The sequence below is a fragment of the Plectropomus leopardus genome, chromosome 15 (assembly GCF_026936395.1).
Source record: "Plectropomus leopardus strain MGB_pleo_1.0 chromosome 15, ASM2693639v1, whole genome shotgun sequence".
Classification (NCBI taxonomy): Eukaryota; Metazoa; Chordata; class Actinopteri; order Perciformes; family Serranidae; genus Plectropomus; species Plectropomus leopardus.
This window is the reverse complement of record NC_142190.1, coordinates 13807759-13822611: the sequence shown is the minus strand read 5'-3', so window position 1 is coordinate 13822611 and position 14853 is coordinate 13807759. Positions and strand designations below refer to the sequence as shown.

At 39.0% G+C, this 14853-nt stretch overlaps 1 protein-coding gene across 1 annotated transcript in view; it reads left to right on the top strand.

Moving 5' to 3' along the window:
• The window catches only part of jade2 (jade family PHD finger 2), a 211566-nt gene that overhangs the window by 184384 nt on the left and 12329 nt on the right, over positions 1 to 14853 (top strand). The window contains exon 12 of the mRNA XM_088088756.1: positions 3280 to 3411. Coding sequence (XP_087944882.1) covers positions 3280 to 3411 — 132 coding nt within the window. The remainder of the gene's footprint in view (positions 1 to 3279; positions 3412 to 14853) is intronic.

Genomic DNA, 14853 nt, shown 5'->3' with positions numbered 1-14853 from the left:
GGCCGTTATTTTCATTTGTTGATTTATCATTAATATTTATATTAAAATCAGAATCACAAATTCTTCATTGATCCCTGGGGGAAACTGGGTGACCTAAACAGTTGCTCTTATATATACACATTAAAAAAATTACTTAAAAAAAAAAAAAGAAGAATATTATTGTTAAAAAATGTTCAAATTTGTGCATTATGCTACAATATATAACACAATATATATGTAGAAAATAGAAAAATAAGAAATATGTACAAATATGTGTATCATACTACATAACCACAATGTAAATAAAAAAATTAAAATGCTGAGAAATCTATAAGTGTGTTAAATATAAATACAAGAATAGTTTTACACATATGATATAATCTCAAATGAATAAATCATTAAAGTTTGACATTAATTTCGGTGTTTTTTTAACTTACATTCCCTCTTGTCATGCCCGTGACTCCTTACTCAGAACAATCTTTGTTTTTCTTATGTAACCACTTCATTATTAATAGTAAATTATGTAGCATCATTCTCGTGTCAGCAAAATGGGAACAAGGGGGAAATGACCCGCAGATACCTCTCACTGCTAACCCCAGAACAATGAAAATATTGAGTAAATAAGCCTTTTTGTATGAAGATTTGTTAACAAATTAAGCAAGATATAAAGACAGTGTATAGACTGTATATAGCTCCTTATCAAATTGGATGCATAGAGTGATACTGTGCTAAGTTCTAAATTATTTCAGTATCAGTGTATTTGACTGTATGATACTGTCAGGTGTTGTTCTTATTTAGTCTTTGATCATGTGATCAGTGTTTGTTGTGTTACCTGCCACACTCTCAGCTGGAGGGAGAGAGCGAAGTCTCCCGGAGTGAGAGGACAGCTCGCAGCAGGGAGGCGCTCTGCAGGGCTCTGTTACTTGTCATACAGTGTGTGTGTCAGCACGCTCACAGATCTGAACACACAGCCGATGTGTTTGTGTGTGTATATGTACAGTGTATATATGCAGTATGTGCGTGGCCTCTTTCCAGAGAGGCAGAATCTGACAGTGTATCTGACAGTGTTGTGTTTTTCTTTTCACATGATCTGAAAGGGGGGCTAGAATGTTTGATTTTTACTTGCAGGGGGAAAATGTTTTTTCCATGCATTTCAGGTCACTGAAAATAGATCTTTCGTACAACTCCTCTGAGGGGGACAATGCTTAGAAACTGTTTTCAGTGTTGACCTGTAGAGTTTTTTGGTTTGTAACATTGCAGTGTGCGCAGTTCTCCTTTTTGAGACAACGCAAAAGTGGCAACATTTTGTGCAGTGGCTTACGTGGCAAAACAAGTGCTGGTTCTCACCACGCTAACATTTTTTTTACGTTTAAATAAGATCACAGTTACTCATTCACGATATTGAAGTACTGAGGCCTCAGAATGCACTACAGATATCACTGCTCCAGGTAGCCCTTTAGTAAAACTTTTTTCAGGCTTCTGATTGAGACAAGTAAAGCTGCAGCCACTTAACATTTAAAGCCTTCATGGTGTGGCCCTGCAAACTGCACCCATTACCGGTAGAAGACAAACCCACCAACACAACAGTTATTTGAATCTACAACATGTGACGACGTCAGGGCTTCCATTTCTGGACCAAGAAGCAAAGGGACTGATCATGTAGGTATTGTTTGCAAGTCACGTAACTTGAGTAACTGCTTCAGCCACAGCTATACCTACTCATTCTGACTCGGTCTAGGGTTTACCGCCTGTTGGTTCGGCATGCTCTTTACAGTGCTCCGTCTTCCATGCGGCTCTATATCCCACCAGGACTTGTTTAAATTGTTCTTATTTTGTCATTTTCCCTTGATTTTGTGATCATTTTTTTATGATTTTTGTGATTCTACCATGGCTGAGTAAGACACATATATAAATGCTTTTCTTTTCTGTCTGTTTAAATACTTTTTATTCATGTTTTTACCCACCAAGGAGAAGGAGCAGATACTGTTGATGTAACATTTTAGTTAAGTGAAACATCATTCCGAGTCCATGCAAAGCATTTTATTTTGAAAATTGACAGGATGCACCACTGCTTGACTTCCTGCTTGGTATGATCTGCTCTGTGCATCTTGACGCAGCTGCTGTCCATCTCTAGCAAAAATAGACTAGGCGCATATTTTACCCAGAGCAGAGCGTCGAACAGCATCCAGGACACTTCTGAAATGTTCTGAGGCATGCCCAGTGGAATCACCAGCTCTGTCTAGAGCGTCCATGATCGGCTCCACTGACGCTGAGAAAATCGTTGCCATTGACGGAGCTGGTGGAATTTAGGGGTTAGAGAGAAACAAGAACACGCAACACAGTCCATCCACACTTAGAGATGCCCGGGAAACCCAGGAGTAGTCTTTATTTCGAGTTTTAACTCTGAGGTTAAGTAAGGTATCGTTCATCAAGGCCACATGGGTCTTGAATCTGTCAGCCTCAACCTCAAACTTTAACTAGAATACTAAACAACCTTTAACACCAGCATTAACATGCATCCCAGGCCTTTAGGTTTTATCTGGGTAGAGCAGAAGGGTAAATGTGCCACTGAAGATGAACTACGGCTCAATCCCCAAACCTCATCAGGAGGTGAGTCACATTTGGCCAATAACACTGTCTCTTTTCTGTAACCACAAATTGGCGCACGGCCTTGGCCAGCTTTTGAGAATTACTGTGTACTCAGCAAGGATGATGTCCTGGAAAATAATTTCTTAATCAGACTTAAAACTGTCAGTCACCAGCTCTTCTGCACTTGTTTCAAACATAAAGCGTTCTGGGAGGGTTGAACACAATACAATTCAATGAAGGAGTTGATCTTGTTTTTCTTGTGTAGAAACTGTTCTGCCTCAAGCCTTAAATCCAGGTTTAGATTGTACTCCACAGTTTTTCCTATCTTCCTTTCTGTGTTTATTTCTCCCACTGGAAACTCTGTCGTATTAGCTATTGTATGTTTACATCCAAATGTCAAACACATTTTACTCTTCTGCAAAACAATAATAATTATATTTAGATGTACTTGCATCTGCTGGGTTGTTGCAAATAAAATTCTTTTCTAAAATGTCAACAAATAATCTGAAAACTTTCAATAATATGTATCTTTTTTTCTGCACTTCATTTCTCAAACTTTCATATTTTTGTTTGCTAGTTTCTCACTAAAAAAGTCCAAAGTCCACCTGAAAGGAAGAAGTCCCTGTGAAACTTTCCATCTTAAATCTATCATAAATGGAATAAATCAACTAAACCCCTAACCTGAGCCCGTCTTCTGTGTCTCTCCTGCAGAGAAAACCCAGAAGGGAGAAAAGAGGAAGCAGAATGGAGTGAAGGAGAAAGGGAAGGAGAGGAGGAAGAGTAGTCCTGAGAAGAAAAAGGAGAGATTGAAGCCAGAGAATGGCTCCCTGCTAAAAGAGCTAGGTACATTGTGTGTTTGTGTATGCATGTGTGCGTGGGTGGGTGTACGCCCTGCAGTGTTTTGCAGCGTTTCCAAACTGATAGAATGCAACTCATTGGCTGAACATATGCCACATGTGTGTGTTTGTGTGTCCATAGGAAAGATCCTGCTGACACAAGGTTTCAGCATATTTAATAGCCTTTATGCATCAGTAATTTATTTGAGGCAGCATTTTATATCAACATCTTCATAAGGCCAAAATGCAATGACAAAACAACCAAGACATTATAAAAGTTGCAAATCTCAAGATATTATTTCATTTCGACTAGGTAAAGACTTTATATGGGGAAACTTTGTCATAAATGAATTATTGATGCATCCAAAGTGCTGCAACCTTTAACAAAAACATGTTATATTCTGCTTTGATCAGCAACCCTACCATGCTGGATTATTGCTTCTTTTTTAACTTCATGTCTCCATCATCAGTGTTGGCATATATTTCCTGTGCATTGCTCAATGTAGACCAAGTGTCAGGTTGCATTGGAAAAATTTTAATAGGACTTGAGTGCTTTTCGGCCCAGCAGGTCTCATCTGATGCATCAATCTGTTGGAGGTTGGCAGAGTAATGTTACTCAACGAGAAAAGTGAGGGAGAGAGATGCAGCAAGACTGGATATCGTAAAAATATCAGTAGCATGTGGCACCTTGTATGGTAGCATTGACCACCTGTGTGTGAATGGGGGCATATGACATATGTACACACATACTATATGCACACACATACTATGAGAGGTCGAAAGACTAAAAAGGCAGCATATAAGTGCAGGTCCATACGGGAATCGAGCTTTATCGTCTGGTTGAGAGATGACCTCACTCACCACCGAAACAGGCTACAACAGCAAGAGTGAAAGCCTGGTATCCCCTATGTAGTCGTGAGTAGACTTTATTAGGGCCATTATTACACTTACTGTTACAATTACAATTACAGTTGCAATAAAACCTTCAATTCCAAAAAAGGTGGAACGCTGTAAAATGGAAATAAATACAAAATGCAAAAATCAGCAAATCTGTTCAGTTCTACATTCAATTGAATGCAGTAAAGAGACAAAATGTTAATAATTAATGTTCAAACCGATAAAACTTTCTTTTTGTAAAATTTACACTACACATCTAAATATGATGCCTGCAACAAAGTTCGTAAAAGTTGAGGCAGGGGCAACAAAAGACTGTGGAAGTTGTGTCATGCTCAAATTACACACATTTCACTTGTAAATAGCTTAACTGGAAACAGACTCAAGTGTCATTATTGGATGTGAAAGGAGCATCCTTGAAAGACTTAGCTGTTGACAAGCAAGAACGGTCACTTTTTGAAAAATAATGTTAGGGCAAGTTTAACAGCCTTTCTCAGTGCACAGTGCCGAGGAAATGAGGGATTCCACCATCTACAGTCCATAATATCATGGAAAGATTTGAAGAATCTGGATAAATTTTCACACATTCAAGTGGTCATAGTTGAAAAAGGATGAGTAAATCACTGCATTCTGATTTTTCTTACATTTTACACAATTCCCAACTGTTTTGGAATTGCGGTTGTGCGATTTTTAAAATTGATTTATTGTTTCAAGTCATTTATGGAGTTAATAATGCCAAATATAAGGTGGTTCCCACTTGTCTAATAAAACAAGGACAGGTCTTTTGTGTGATCAGCAGCTTAGCTCACTCTGTCAGCTGTTTGGTTAGCCGGTCCATCCATTAAAATTTCCCCACCCTTTGGCAGGCACAGTTTTCGTCCTAGAAGGCTGACATATGGCATGGAGGTTAAGTATGTGTGGAGATGTGTGAAGATTTGTGCTTGCATTTGCACTATTGAGTAAAAAGGAGCGTAGCAATGGGAGGATGCATGCACATATGTGGGTGCAGTTGCAAATTGCCAATTTGTGCTCATTTCTATCTTCTTTGAATGTAAAATGAATCCTTTTTGGGAATTTCAACAAGTCATGTGGTTCTCCAGGAACTGACAGTGCGCATTTGTCTATATTATCTGGCGTTTTATAGACTTGTAGTTTTGGACTTTGTTGAAAAAGTAAAATAATCCAGTGCATTGCTGATTTGAAAAAAAAAAATGTCATGTACAATATGGCACTGCAGCTGTTTGCTTTAGTGCTTTTTGTTGCTGGTAGAGTAAGAGTGAAGACAACATGAAGCAAGTTTTAAAAAAAGAGACTTAGTTATCTTCTTATTTTCGGTAACACACATCTTGCAAAGCCTGCTGACTGTTACAGTGTATGAAAGACCAGCTGACCCAGGACGTTCCCGCCACTGCTCACATGTAAACACAGTTACCATGGGGAATATAATAAAAGCACAATACTGCTGCCTGATCATGCGCAATACATTTTTCTAGTCTTGCGGCTATCAATCAGAGAAACCTAACTATGAACTAAAAATCAAAATCTGCTGTATTTATTGTGGGACTACTGCTGACCCGTAAATCCAGCTAACACGTATATTTCACCTCACCTAGACTAAACAGTGTCCCTGAGTTTTTTAAGAAAAATTGACACCCATAATCCAGACATGTACATGTGTAAAAGGATGGATAGTTGGAAATGAGAGGTAAAAAATGAAAAATCAGGCATAGAAATGATGGTAAAACTGCAAAGACACAGAGAAGCTCTGTTTCTGTTAATCTGTCATTAATGAGCGACTGGGAGAAAGAAATCACTAGAATAAGGGAGAGAGGCTTGTCACTGCCAATCCTAGTCATTAGTGGGACAAGGGTGGATGATTATGGTTGTCTGTCCTGCTAAAAGGTGATCCATTCCCCACCACCAATCATTACAGCCACATATGACACTCAGGAGACAGATATTAAGTGGAAAGTGAGCATGCAGATTGTATGTATGTAGATATTTATTCGTAACATTGACAGTTTACAGGCATTTAGTTGACAGGGTGACTTAAAGTGAACAAAGATAAAGGCTCAGTGTCTCGCTGGAGGACACAAGATAGACTGTTGATGGACACGCACACTGGCGGCTGTGGCAATTGAATCTGTAGCTTTTAAGCTGTCAACACGAGACAAGCCACCTGCCTGATTATCGGGGTGCAAATTAACATTTCAATACACAGGCATCCTCATAAAAGTCAAAAAGATACTCTGGAGCAGTTTGTCCGTCACTGAGCAGTGGCCGACGTTTATTTTTATTTTCCACTGAGCAGAAGTAACCCAGGCTCACGTTAGTGAGGGGAGAAATGTGTTGACAAATGTGTTAAATCAGGGGTGCAGATACGAGAGCCTCTCTATTCAGAAACATGGGAGTTTCTGATTTAAAACTGAGTATCTTCCCCTCTGTTCATGTCCATCTATTTACCTCTCTATCTGCATCCGTTGAGGCAGACGGGCTCTCTTTGAAGGTTGGCACTCTCCAATGTGTCGGCGGCTCCCGTAAAGTCATATTTCCTGACATCCTGAAAACATCCTCAGTTTATTTTTTCAGATGCAGCTGCTTCATGGGACAGCGGCGCTGTGACAGTTTGATGAGAGCTGGTGCTGTCGGCTCATGGCAGAACCAGAGCGCGCTGTCAGGATCAAACACGGTGTTTCCTCTCTTTCAGGTTATATCTTTCAGGCTATCGCTTTTATTTTGGAAATGTTTCCCTCCAAAATTACATAACCATTCAAAGCCATTTGAAAAAGGCAAAAAACACAAGTTAAATGATTTATAGCATGAAGAGCAAATAAAGGGTCGTTTTTCTGGGAGGGGGAAACCGCATGGTCAATAAAATACAGACTGGGTCCTTTACACTTAAACTGATGAGCATCTGTGAGGTTTTCTTCTATTAAATAGCATCTGAAAAAAGCTTTTTGTCCAAATAGACCTCACACTTCAGCTCCCTTAAGAGCAATTTATTAGCACATCCACAAGTGACATTTTGAGCTAATGCTCAGATGTAGTATGAGGAAAAGCATTAGCTCAAAACGTCACTTGTGGATGTGCTAATAAATTGCTCTTTAGGGAGCTACAGTGTGCAGACCTTTCTTCATGTTTTATTGCTGTCTTTTATTGGTCCAGCACCGACATTATACAGTTTTTAGATATGTGTGACTAGTCTGCACTTTATTGTACAAATAGTGACATTATTACCTGTCATATTTGTTCTGGCAATATCTGAGATTTTCAGTCACTATTAGTCATAGAATTTCTATAGTTAATCTCAATTATTAATCGTGATTATTCACATTTTTTAGTCGAATGTTTTCTATCCCATTATTTTGCATTCCAAAACTGTTAAAATTCCATACAGACAAGATAAAGCAGTTCATTCAAGATTGTCTTTATTGGGAATCAAATGACAGCAAAAAACTACAGGGGCCGAGCATAAAGTGGGCATGTCTGTGAAGAGGAGACTGATGAGAATCCACAGAATCCATTTTCATTCAGACATCTTGAGGTCAGAGGTCAAGGGTCCCCTGTAAAATGGTCATGCTGTTTTTCCATTGCCAAAGTTTAGCCTAAGCATTATGCGACCCCCTGACTCAGCCCGATAAAGCCTCTTAAAGATTAGGAATGTCCAAGAGCGATTAACGCGATAAAAAAAAAAAAAAATTAACACATTAATTACAGACCTTAATCGCATCACGATTAACGCGTTGATGTAACAGCCCAAGTAATTTCAAACATTGTAAATGTTTTTTTAACACAGTGATATAGTTATATGCATCTATGGGGTTATTTTTAAGATTTTGTTTTTTGGCATTTTTGCCATTATTTGACAGCTGACAGAGTAGACTGGAAACGGGGGAGAGAGCGGGCATTCATTTCCTGAGGCTGCAACTGATACTGTAACTTGGGCTGTTGCAGTGAAAGAATTTCCCCTGTAGTGATCAATGGATCAGTGGATCAATTTTGTTTGTTTTTGCAAATAACGTATTTTTTCCTGATTTTAATGATTTGCAAATATACTAAATTGTGAGGCCATTATTAGTTTCTTGTTGCTTTTTAAATCACAAAGATGACACAGTTTTAAACTAAATTAAACTTTTGTTCATTGTTAATACAGAACAAAGATGGTTGGTTGCGTCTGGGTGCTAATATCCGTGGAAGTAAAATTGACTACACAAGGTGGAGTACTTGCCCTGGATGAAGGGCGTTTTTGGATTTTACTGATAGTATAGCCAAGGATAGACAGGAAATGGAACAGAGAGGGAAGATGACATGAAGCAAAGGGCCCCAGGTCAGAATTGACCCCAGGCTGCAGCAAAGGACGCAACCTTTGAGGTGCACACCACCAGATGATAGTTTTCCCCCTGAGTTTAGAATTAATTTCTTCTTCATTGTTGATGTTTAGTGATGTCATGGTTGGTCGTCTGGTCTTGTTGGTCTTGAAGTTATTAAGCACAGTGTAAATGTGCAGCACTCCCAATGAAAAAACATGAAAATTGCAGTTGTGGTGGTTGCTTGCCATCTCCCGTTAGAGTTACAGAGTTACAGTTGTCATTAAATACATTAATAAAAAAACACTTCTACCTGCTTACAACAACAACATATTGGGCAATGAAACCATCAAGTTTAAGGAGAAAATCAAAATGTATTTGAAGTTTTTGTTATTATGTAAGAAAATAAGTAATTAACATGCAAACAAGAAAGGCAGGAAAAAAACACTCAATTTGTGATATACAGCATGTTTGTGTGGGCGAACAAAATGGAAAACAAAGTCCTCTATATCTTCAGGCTTCCTCTGAAAAGAAGCTCCTCCGCTGTGAATAGCTTCTATATGTAGGACATCAGGTGGGCGGATTTGTAGTCTTACATAACCCTTGTTTAAACGTATCCAGATCTAATAAGTTATGAATATTCCTGCAGTGACATTCTGTAAAAAGCTGTTGGCTGCACAGATAATTACTGTACATGATTAATATCTGAGAGCCTCCATGAAACAACTAGTTTTGATGACTAACTGTGCTCTCAAATGTTTTTTATCTTCCTTTGCATGTACATGAATAAAAGCGGTTAATCTACATGATAGATAATATTTGTAGCACTTACGGCCTAATCGATTCTCAGTGGTGAATTTCCTTCTCACTTACCTTCCTGCCGTTCTCCAAAGAGAGGTCAGAGTTCAAGTCATCAGTGTCCTGCAGCTAAATGACATAATTTAAATAGGAAAAATACAACTTTGTGTATGAATGATAGGGAGTTTTGACATGCGGAACAGACACATCAACATGCAACAAATAAGACACATGAATAGCATAAAAAACACATAAACAGGACATATTGGCACACTGACAGCAGCACCAAAGCAACACGTGAAGAGCTCGTTTCCTTCCTGTGATCTCAGAAAACGAACATGACAGAATGTTGCTCAAAGCTGCAAAAACCGCCCAACAAAGACTTCACGCTGTCATCAAAAGGATGAAACCCAGAGCCGCTCTGTTGATAACCAAACGGGCTGTGACTTTGGGGGATTATTGCATTTTAGTAGGAATTATATACAGTTAAACCTCACGTTATTGTTAATATTTATGTATCAAAAAATGAATCAGATTCAGTTTGAAGTTCTGGCTTTGTGTGTCAGCTGCAGGCTTGAGTTTTGAGACACAGACTTGTAAGTAGAAGGTATTGTCACTTCAAATCACCTGTCTGAATGCAAAGTAGTGTTGTGTACATTACTGAAGTTGGACTTGTATATTGGTGGATTTTATAAGAAATGTGTTGTGTTATCTATTTTCAGGCTCTTTTTTCTAGTGTCTAGTGCATTCGCTCACATATTTATTTATCTGGTCTGAAATATGAAAGTTTTGGTATTAGTTAAAGAGATATTTTTGTTTTTTTCCAACTCTATTTTACCATGTTTGGTGCCATAGTGACTAATGGGAGCAACATTTTCTTAAATTGGTCTAGTATTGACCGAGAGGGCTGCAGTCAGCAGCGGTATAACTGAAAACCCTACAGACAAGTAAGCACGAACAATTTAAGGAACAAAAAGTGCTTGTTTTTGCCGCTGACAGACTCAGATTGTTATTACAAGTGTCTGACAACATTATGGAAAGGATCTCTGCAGATACAGACCTTTTTTTAAAGAGTAAGGTCCCCAAATCATTATTGCCAAACCCGCCAGACTTCATTTAAATAAACGGTAATGTTAGCGTGTATAGAGCGAGCACGTTTTCACATCTAACTGGATGAATGAAAAGTTTATTTCAAGCAAGCCAGCGTTGGTGTTAGTTGAAACAGTCAAAAGATGAACCAAGACAGCTTTTGCGAGTTTTATTTTGTCTCTGTGGACTTTGAATGAAGTGTGTTTAATGATGATAAAAATACCATTTATTTAAACAGAGTCTGGTGGGTGTGACAATAGCAAATTTGGGGCTCCACTGGGTTTCAAAAAATGGTCTATCTCTGTAGGAATCCTATCCACAGTTTAAATAACATTTGAACATTTAATAAGGACCTGCTTCACATTTAAATATAGTCATAGAATTGATGTTAAAACCACAGTTGTGTGTTCTCAGCAAGATAAAAATGTTGCCATGGCCTTCGGGAGTGATAGTTTGAAAAATGTTATTACAATGGGTTTAGTGGAGAGTTTCTTTGCACTGTGATGGTTTGAATGAGGTTTAGAGGGTATTTCACTTCAACAAGAATAACCTTCTCAAGAAACTACTAATAAAACTAATAATAAATATTATCAGTCTTTAACCCTTTGAAACCTGGATGAACATCAGTTTTTCTTTTGCTGCATTCAGACGCCCTTCACATGTATTGAACCTGAGCAAAGGATTTATCATCTACAAAACTATGGGAAATGGCAATGAGCAAATTGCAAGAAACTGGTAAAGGTGATGACCCGAAAAATTAATGTTTGAATAAAAGGAGAGAGAGAGAGAGAGAGAGAGACAGAGAGAGATAAATTTCAGAAAATTACCCCCCAAAAGGGAAAATTTCCAGGAACTTTATTTATGAATATTAGATTTTGCTTTTTTTTTCTAATTTCCTGGTAATTTTCTTGTAATTTGTTTTTCTAATTTGTTGCAATTTTTCAGGGTCATTACTTGTTAAGTTGCTCTATGCCTTCCTCACATGTTTTTGAAAGACATCAAACCAATTTGCTCAGGTTTCAAAGGGTTAAACATCTGATCCAGTCAAACACTAGCACATATATAACATTCAGTGTATAGAATCCAACATGTCCATTATATGTGCATTTGTATCTTAAAGTACAATCAAGATTCAATCTGGCAGAGACGTTTGGAGCTTTTCACACACCCACCCACACCACACGCACACACACACACACACACACACACACAAACACACACACACACACACACACGCGCGCGCGCGCGCGCGCGCACACACACACACACAGACTATCAGCAATGACGCAGGACTGTCTCTCATTTCCTTATTTAACCACAGCTGAGCATTGCAGAGCTAACAGTATTTTCCTGTCGAAGTGAATATGATCAATAAATGGAGAGGTGATAACACAGGACAGGAGAATAGTTCGGCTCTGCCTCACTTGCTTCCTGTTCTGATATTATCTCCCTCTCCTTTTTCTATTTATCTCTTTCAGTATTGCTCTTCTCTCTCTCTCTCTCTCTCTCTCTCTCTCTCTCTCTCTCTCTCTCTCTCTCTCTCTCTCTGGCTCTGTGTTATAACACTCCCTCTCTGTGTTTATCTTTCCGTCTTTTGTCCTCTCTGTTTCGGTCTTTCCATCTGACTGATGAGGGATAAGGCCTGCAACTTGATGTTGAATAGATGCTGTGAGATCATCTCTCACATTGTGTTTCCATGACAAACAAGCCCCCTTCTGTGTATGCGGTGTGCTCTTGTTGCATCATTTGTCTGTGTGTGTGTGCATGTGTGTGTGTGTGTGTGTGTGTGCGCATGTAGGCTTTCTTTGTCGCTGTTATACATATATATATATATATATATATATATATATATATCGTCCCTGTCTCAGCATGTCATCTGTGTGTTTGTTTTTGCATGCCGTATGTGATCATATCTCACAGTCTCAGTGTGTGTGAGGGTGTGTGTTTGTGTGTCAGGCCATCTGTTCTCTGTCGGGTCTGGTCCTGACTCCCAGGGCTTTGTCTTCCTCTTAGTGTTCTGGGATCAAGAAGACAGACATGTACCAGAACTCCTTCTCAGATGTATTGTCCCCTAGCCACGACGTTTATTAGTCGGGCCCATATGCCAGTGGTAATTTGAAAAAAGGGAGATTGTTTTGAAGTCTTCGTGGTGTCACCTTCACATGCAGTGAGGAGTTTCACCCTTAAAACTGAGAAATTCAGTTACAGTGTTGTTGGACATTGCAATTTACATTCACTGGAACACATCCACCAAAAATTAACCGGGGAGCAAAAGAAAGGTATGTTAGGTTACGTAGCGAAATTTAACAAACAACCTTTCTCAAAGAAGCTATTTGTAATTTCCAGCCACACAGTCCAACCAAATGGGGGGCAGTATTTCAGCCTTGAAATGTCGGTGTACTACTGTGTCCATACAACCACATTTTACAGTCGTCAATTATAAACAAAGGCAACTCATAACTGACAGCAGAGGAAGAATACAGCCGGTCAAAATAAGGCTGCTATCTTATGACCTTCACATGTGGCGTTTGTGTGTAGCTTACTTTACAGCTTACTTCGCTCAGTTTTAGCAACGCCACAGTAACAAGAAAACAGTCACATCACGTCATTTAAAAAGTTTATCACGAACTGTAAGCCTACAGTTTGTTTTTTCATAAGTTACACTAAAGATATGTTTCTGTCAATAGCCAGCATTAGATGTTACTCACCAGTCTAAAAGAAACATTGCAAGTTCAGCATCGAATTGCATCTTTTTACTCTCCAGGAGCTGTCTCCAGTATTAGAAAGCCACACCAATATTTACTATGGTTTTCCTAATCTGTTAATTATTCAGTGATATTTCATGCATTTTTAGAGGCATTTGGTATCAAAGGTAATAATCTGCCTGTTTGGTATGACTCCCTCTCTTTATCTTTTGTGCCTGATATCAATAGTACAAGTAAAAGTGCCTTGAGTTCTTACTGTTGGTAACAAGAGAAAAAAGTGCCACTCACTCAGAGCACTATCAGTCCTCTCTGCAGTGCATTCAGGCTGTTGTTAACTCAAGAAATAGGTCTCATTGTGTCCTGTTTGATGGCTTTTCCTCTTTATTATTGTTGAATTTCTGTGCAGAATAGCATCCCCAGAAAGATGCTAGTGCTCTTTTATTCTGAACGAAAACACAACAGAAGAAAAAGTCAAGGTTGCATCGTAATAGCTTTTTTAGTTTGAACCCTTTTAAGGTTGTTTTGGGGTGAATTTTTTCCTTTAGCATTAAGATGAAATAGAGCAAAGAAAATTTACATTTCATTCAAGTGGCCAAAAAGATAATGAGGCCAAATGACAGAGCAGAATGATGTGAGATCATTTTGAACCGATATGGTGAGAGACAGGTAGGCAAGTGAAATGTCCATATTGTTATAGAGAGCAACTCTGACAGGTTCATTTCTGTTGATTCACACTGTGCCTTTTATTCTGGTTGCCATCATTTTGTCCGATTATGATTTTGCCCCTTTTTTTCTGCTGTTTAGTTTGCTCTTTTTGTGTTTGCTGCTCCTCTTGTCTCCCCTTTATCGCTCTGATGAGTCTTTAGACCGCTGTGTTCCCCCCCTGCACTTTTACTCTGTTTCAGTTTCCTTGTGTCTATCTTTGTCTCCCTGGTCGAGTTTCCAGGCCGACGGCTGGCACCCGAGAACAATCATCAGACTGTCGTGAGGGCTTTAGACCTGTGAACACACACACTCTCTCCCTCTCAGTCACCGGCCTGGTCTTGGCCCTGTCCTGCTGCTAGCGCATTCCTGACTCTGCCTTAGCAGCGCTAGCTAGCGAATCATTGCTACAACATCAGCTGTTCTGTAAAGCCATCCTGGGGCTTTTTGTAGCTGTAGGACCAGTGTGCATTCGCATCGTGGCTGGCTGCTTCCCCAGACTGTTGTTGTCACGCAACAAAGCCTCAAACAAGGGATTTAGAGGACTATAACAGAGCCTTTGATACATAGCATTAGCCTACAGTAGTTCAACGTGTTAGCTGTAGCTGCAGGAGGAGGAGTCAGTGTCGTCACCTGGTTTAAAAGGTACAGCTCCACTATCAGTAGACTTCCTCTGAAAATGAATATTATTTGGGCTACTACCAAAAAAAAAAGAGAAACAGCAAAGGATATTAAAATCAATGACATCCCATCATCTTTCAGAGCTACAGAAATGAAACAATCCATAGAGAGATGAGAGAAAAACCAAAGAGTCTCATACTACAAAGAAGATATACTGCTACTTTTGCAGAATAGGAGAACAGAAAATACAAAAAATCTCTCATTACATCTGAAAAAGTGGGTGTTAGCTAAATAGTTGTGATGAATTTGTAAAATGTATGCCCCAGTGTCCCT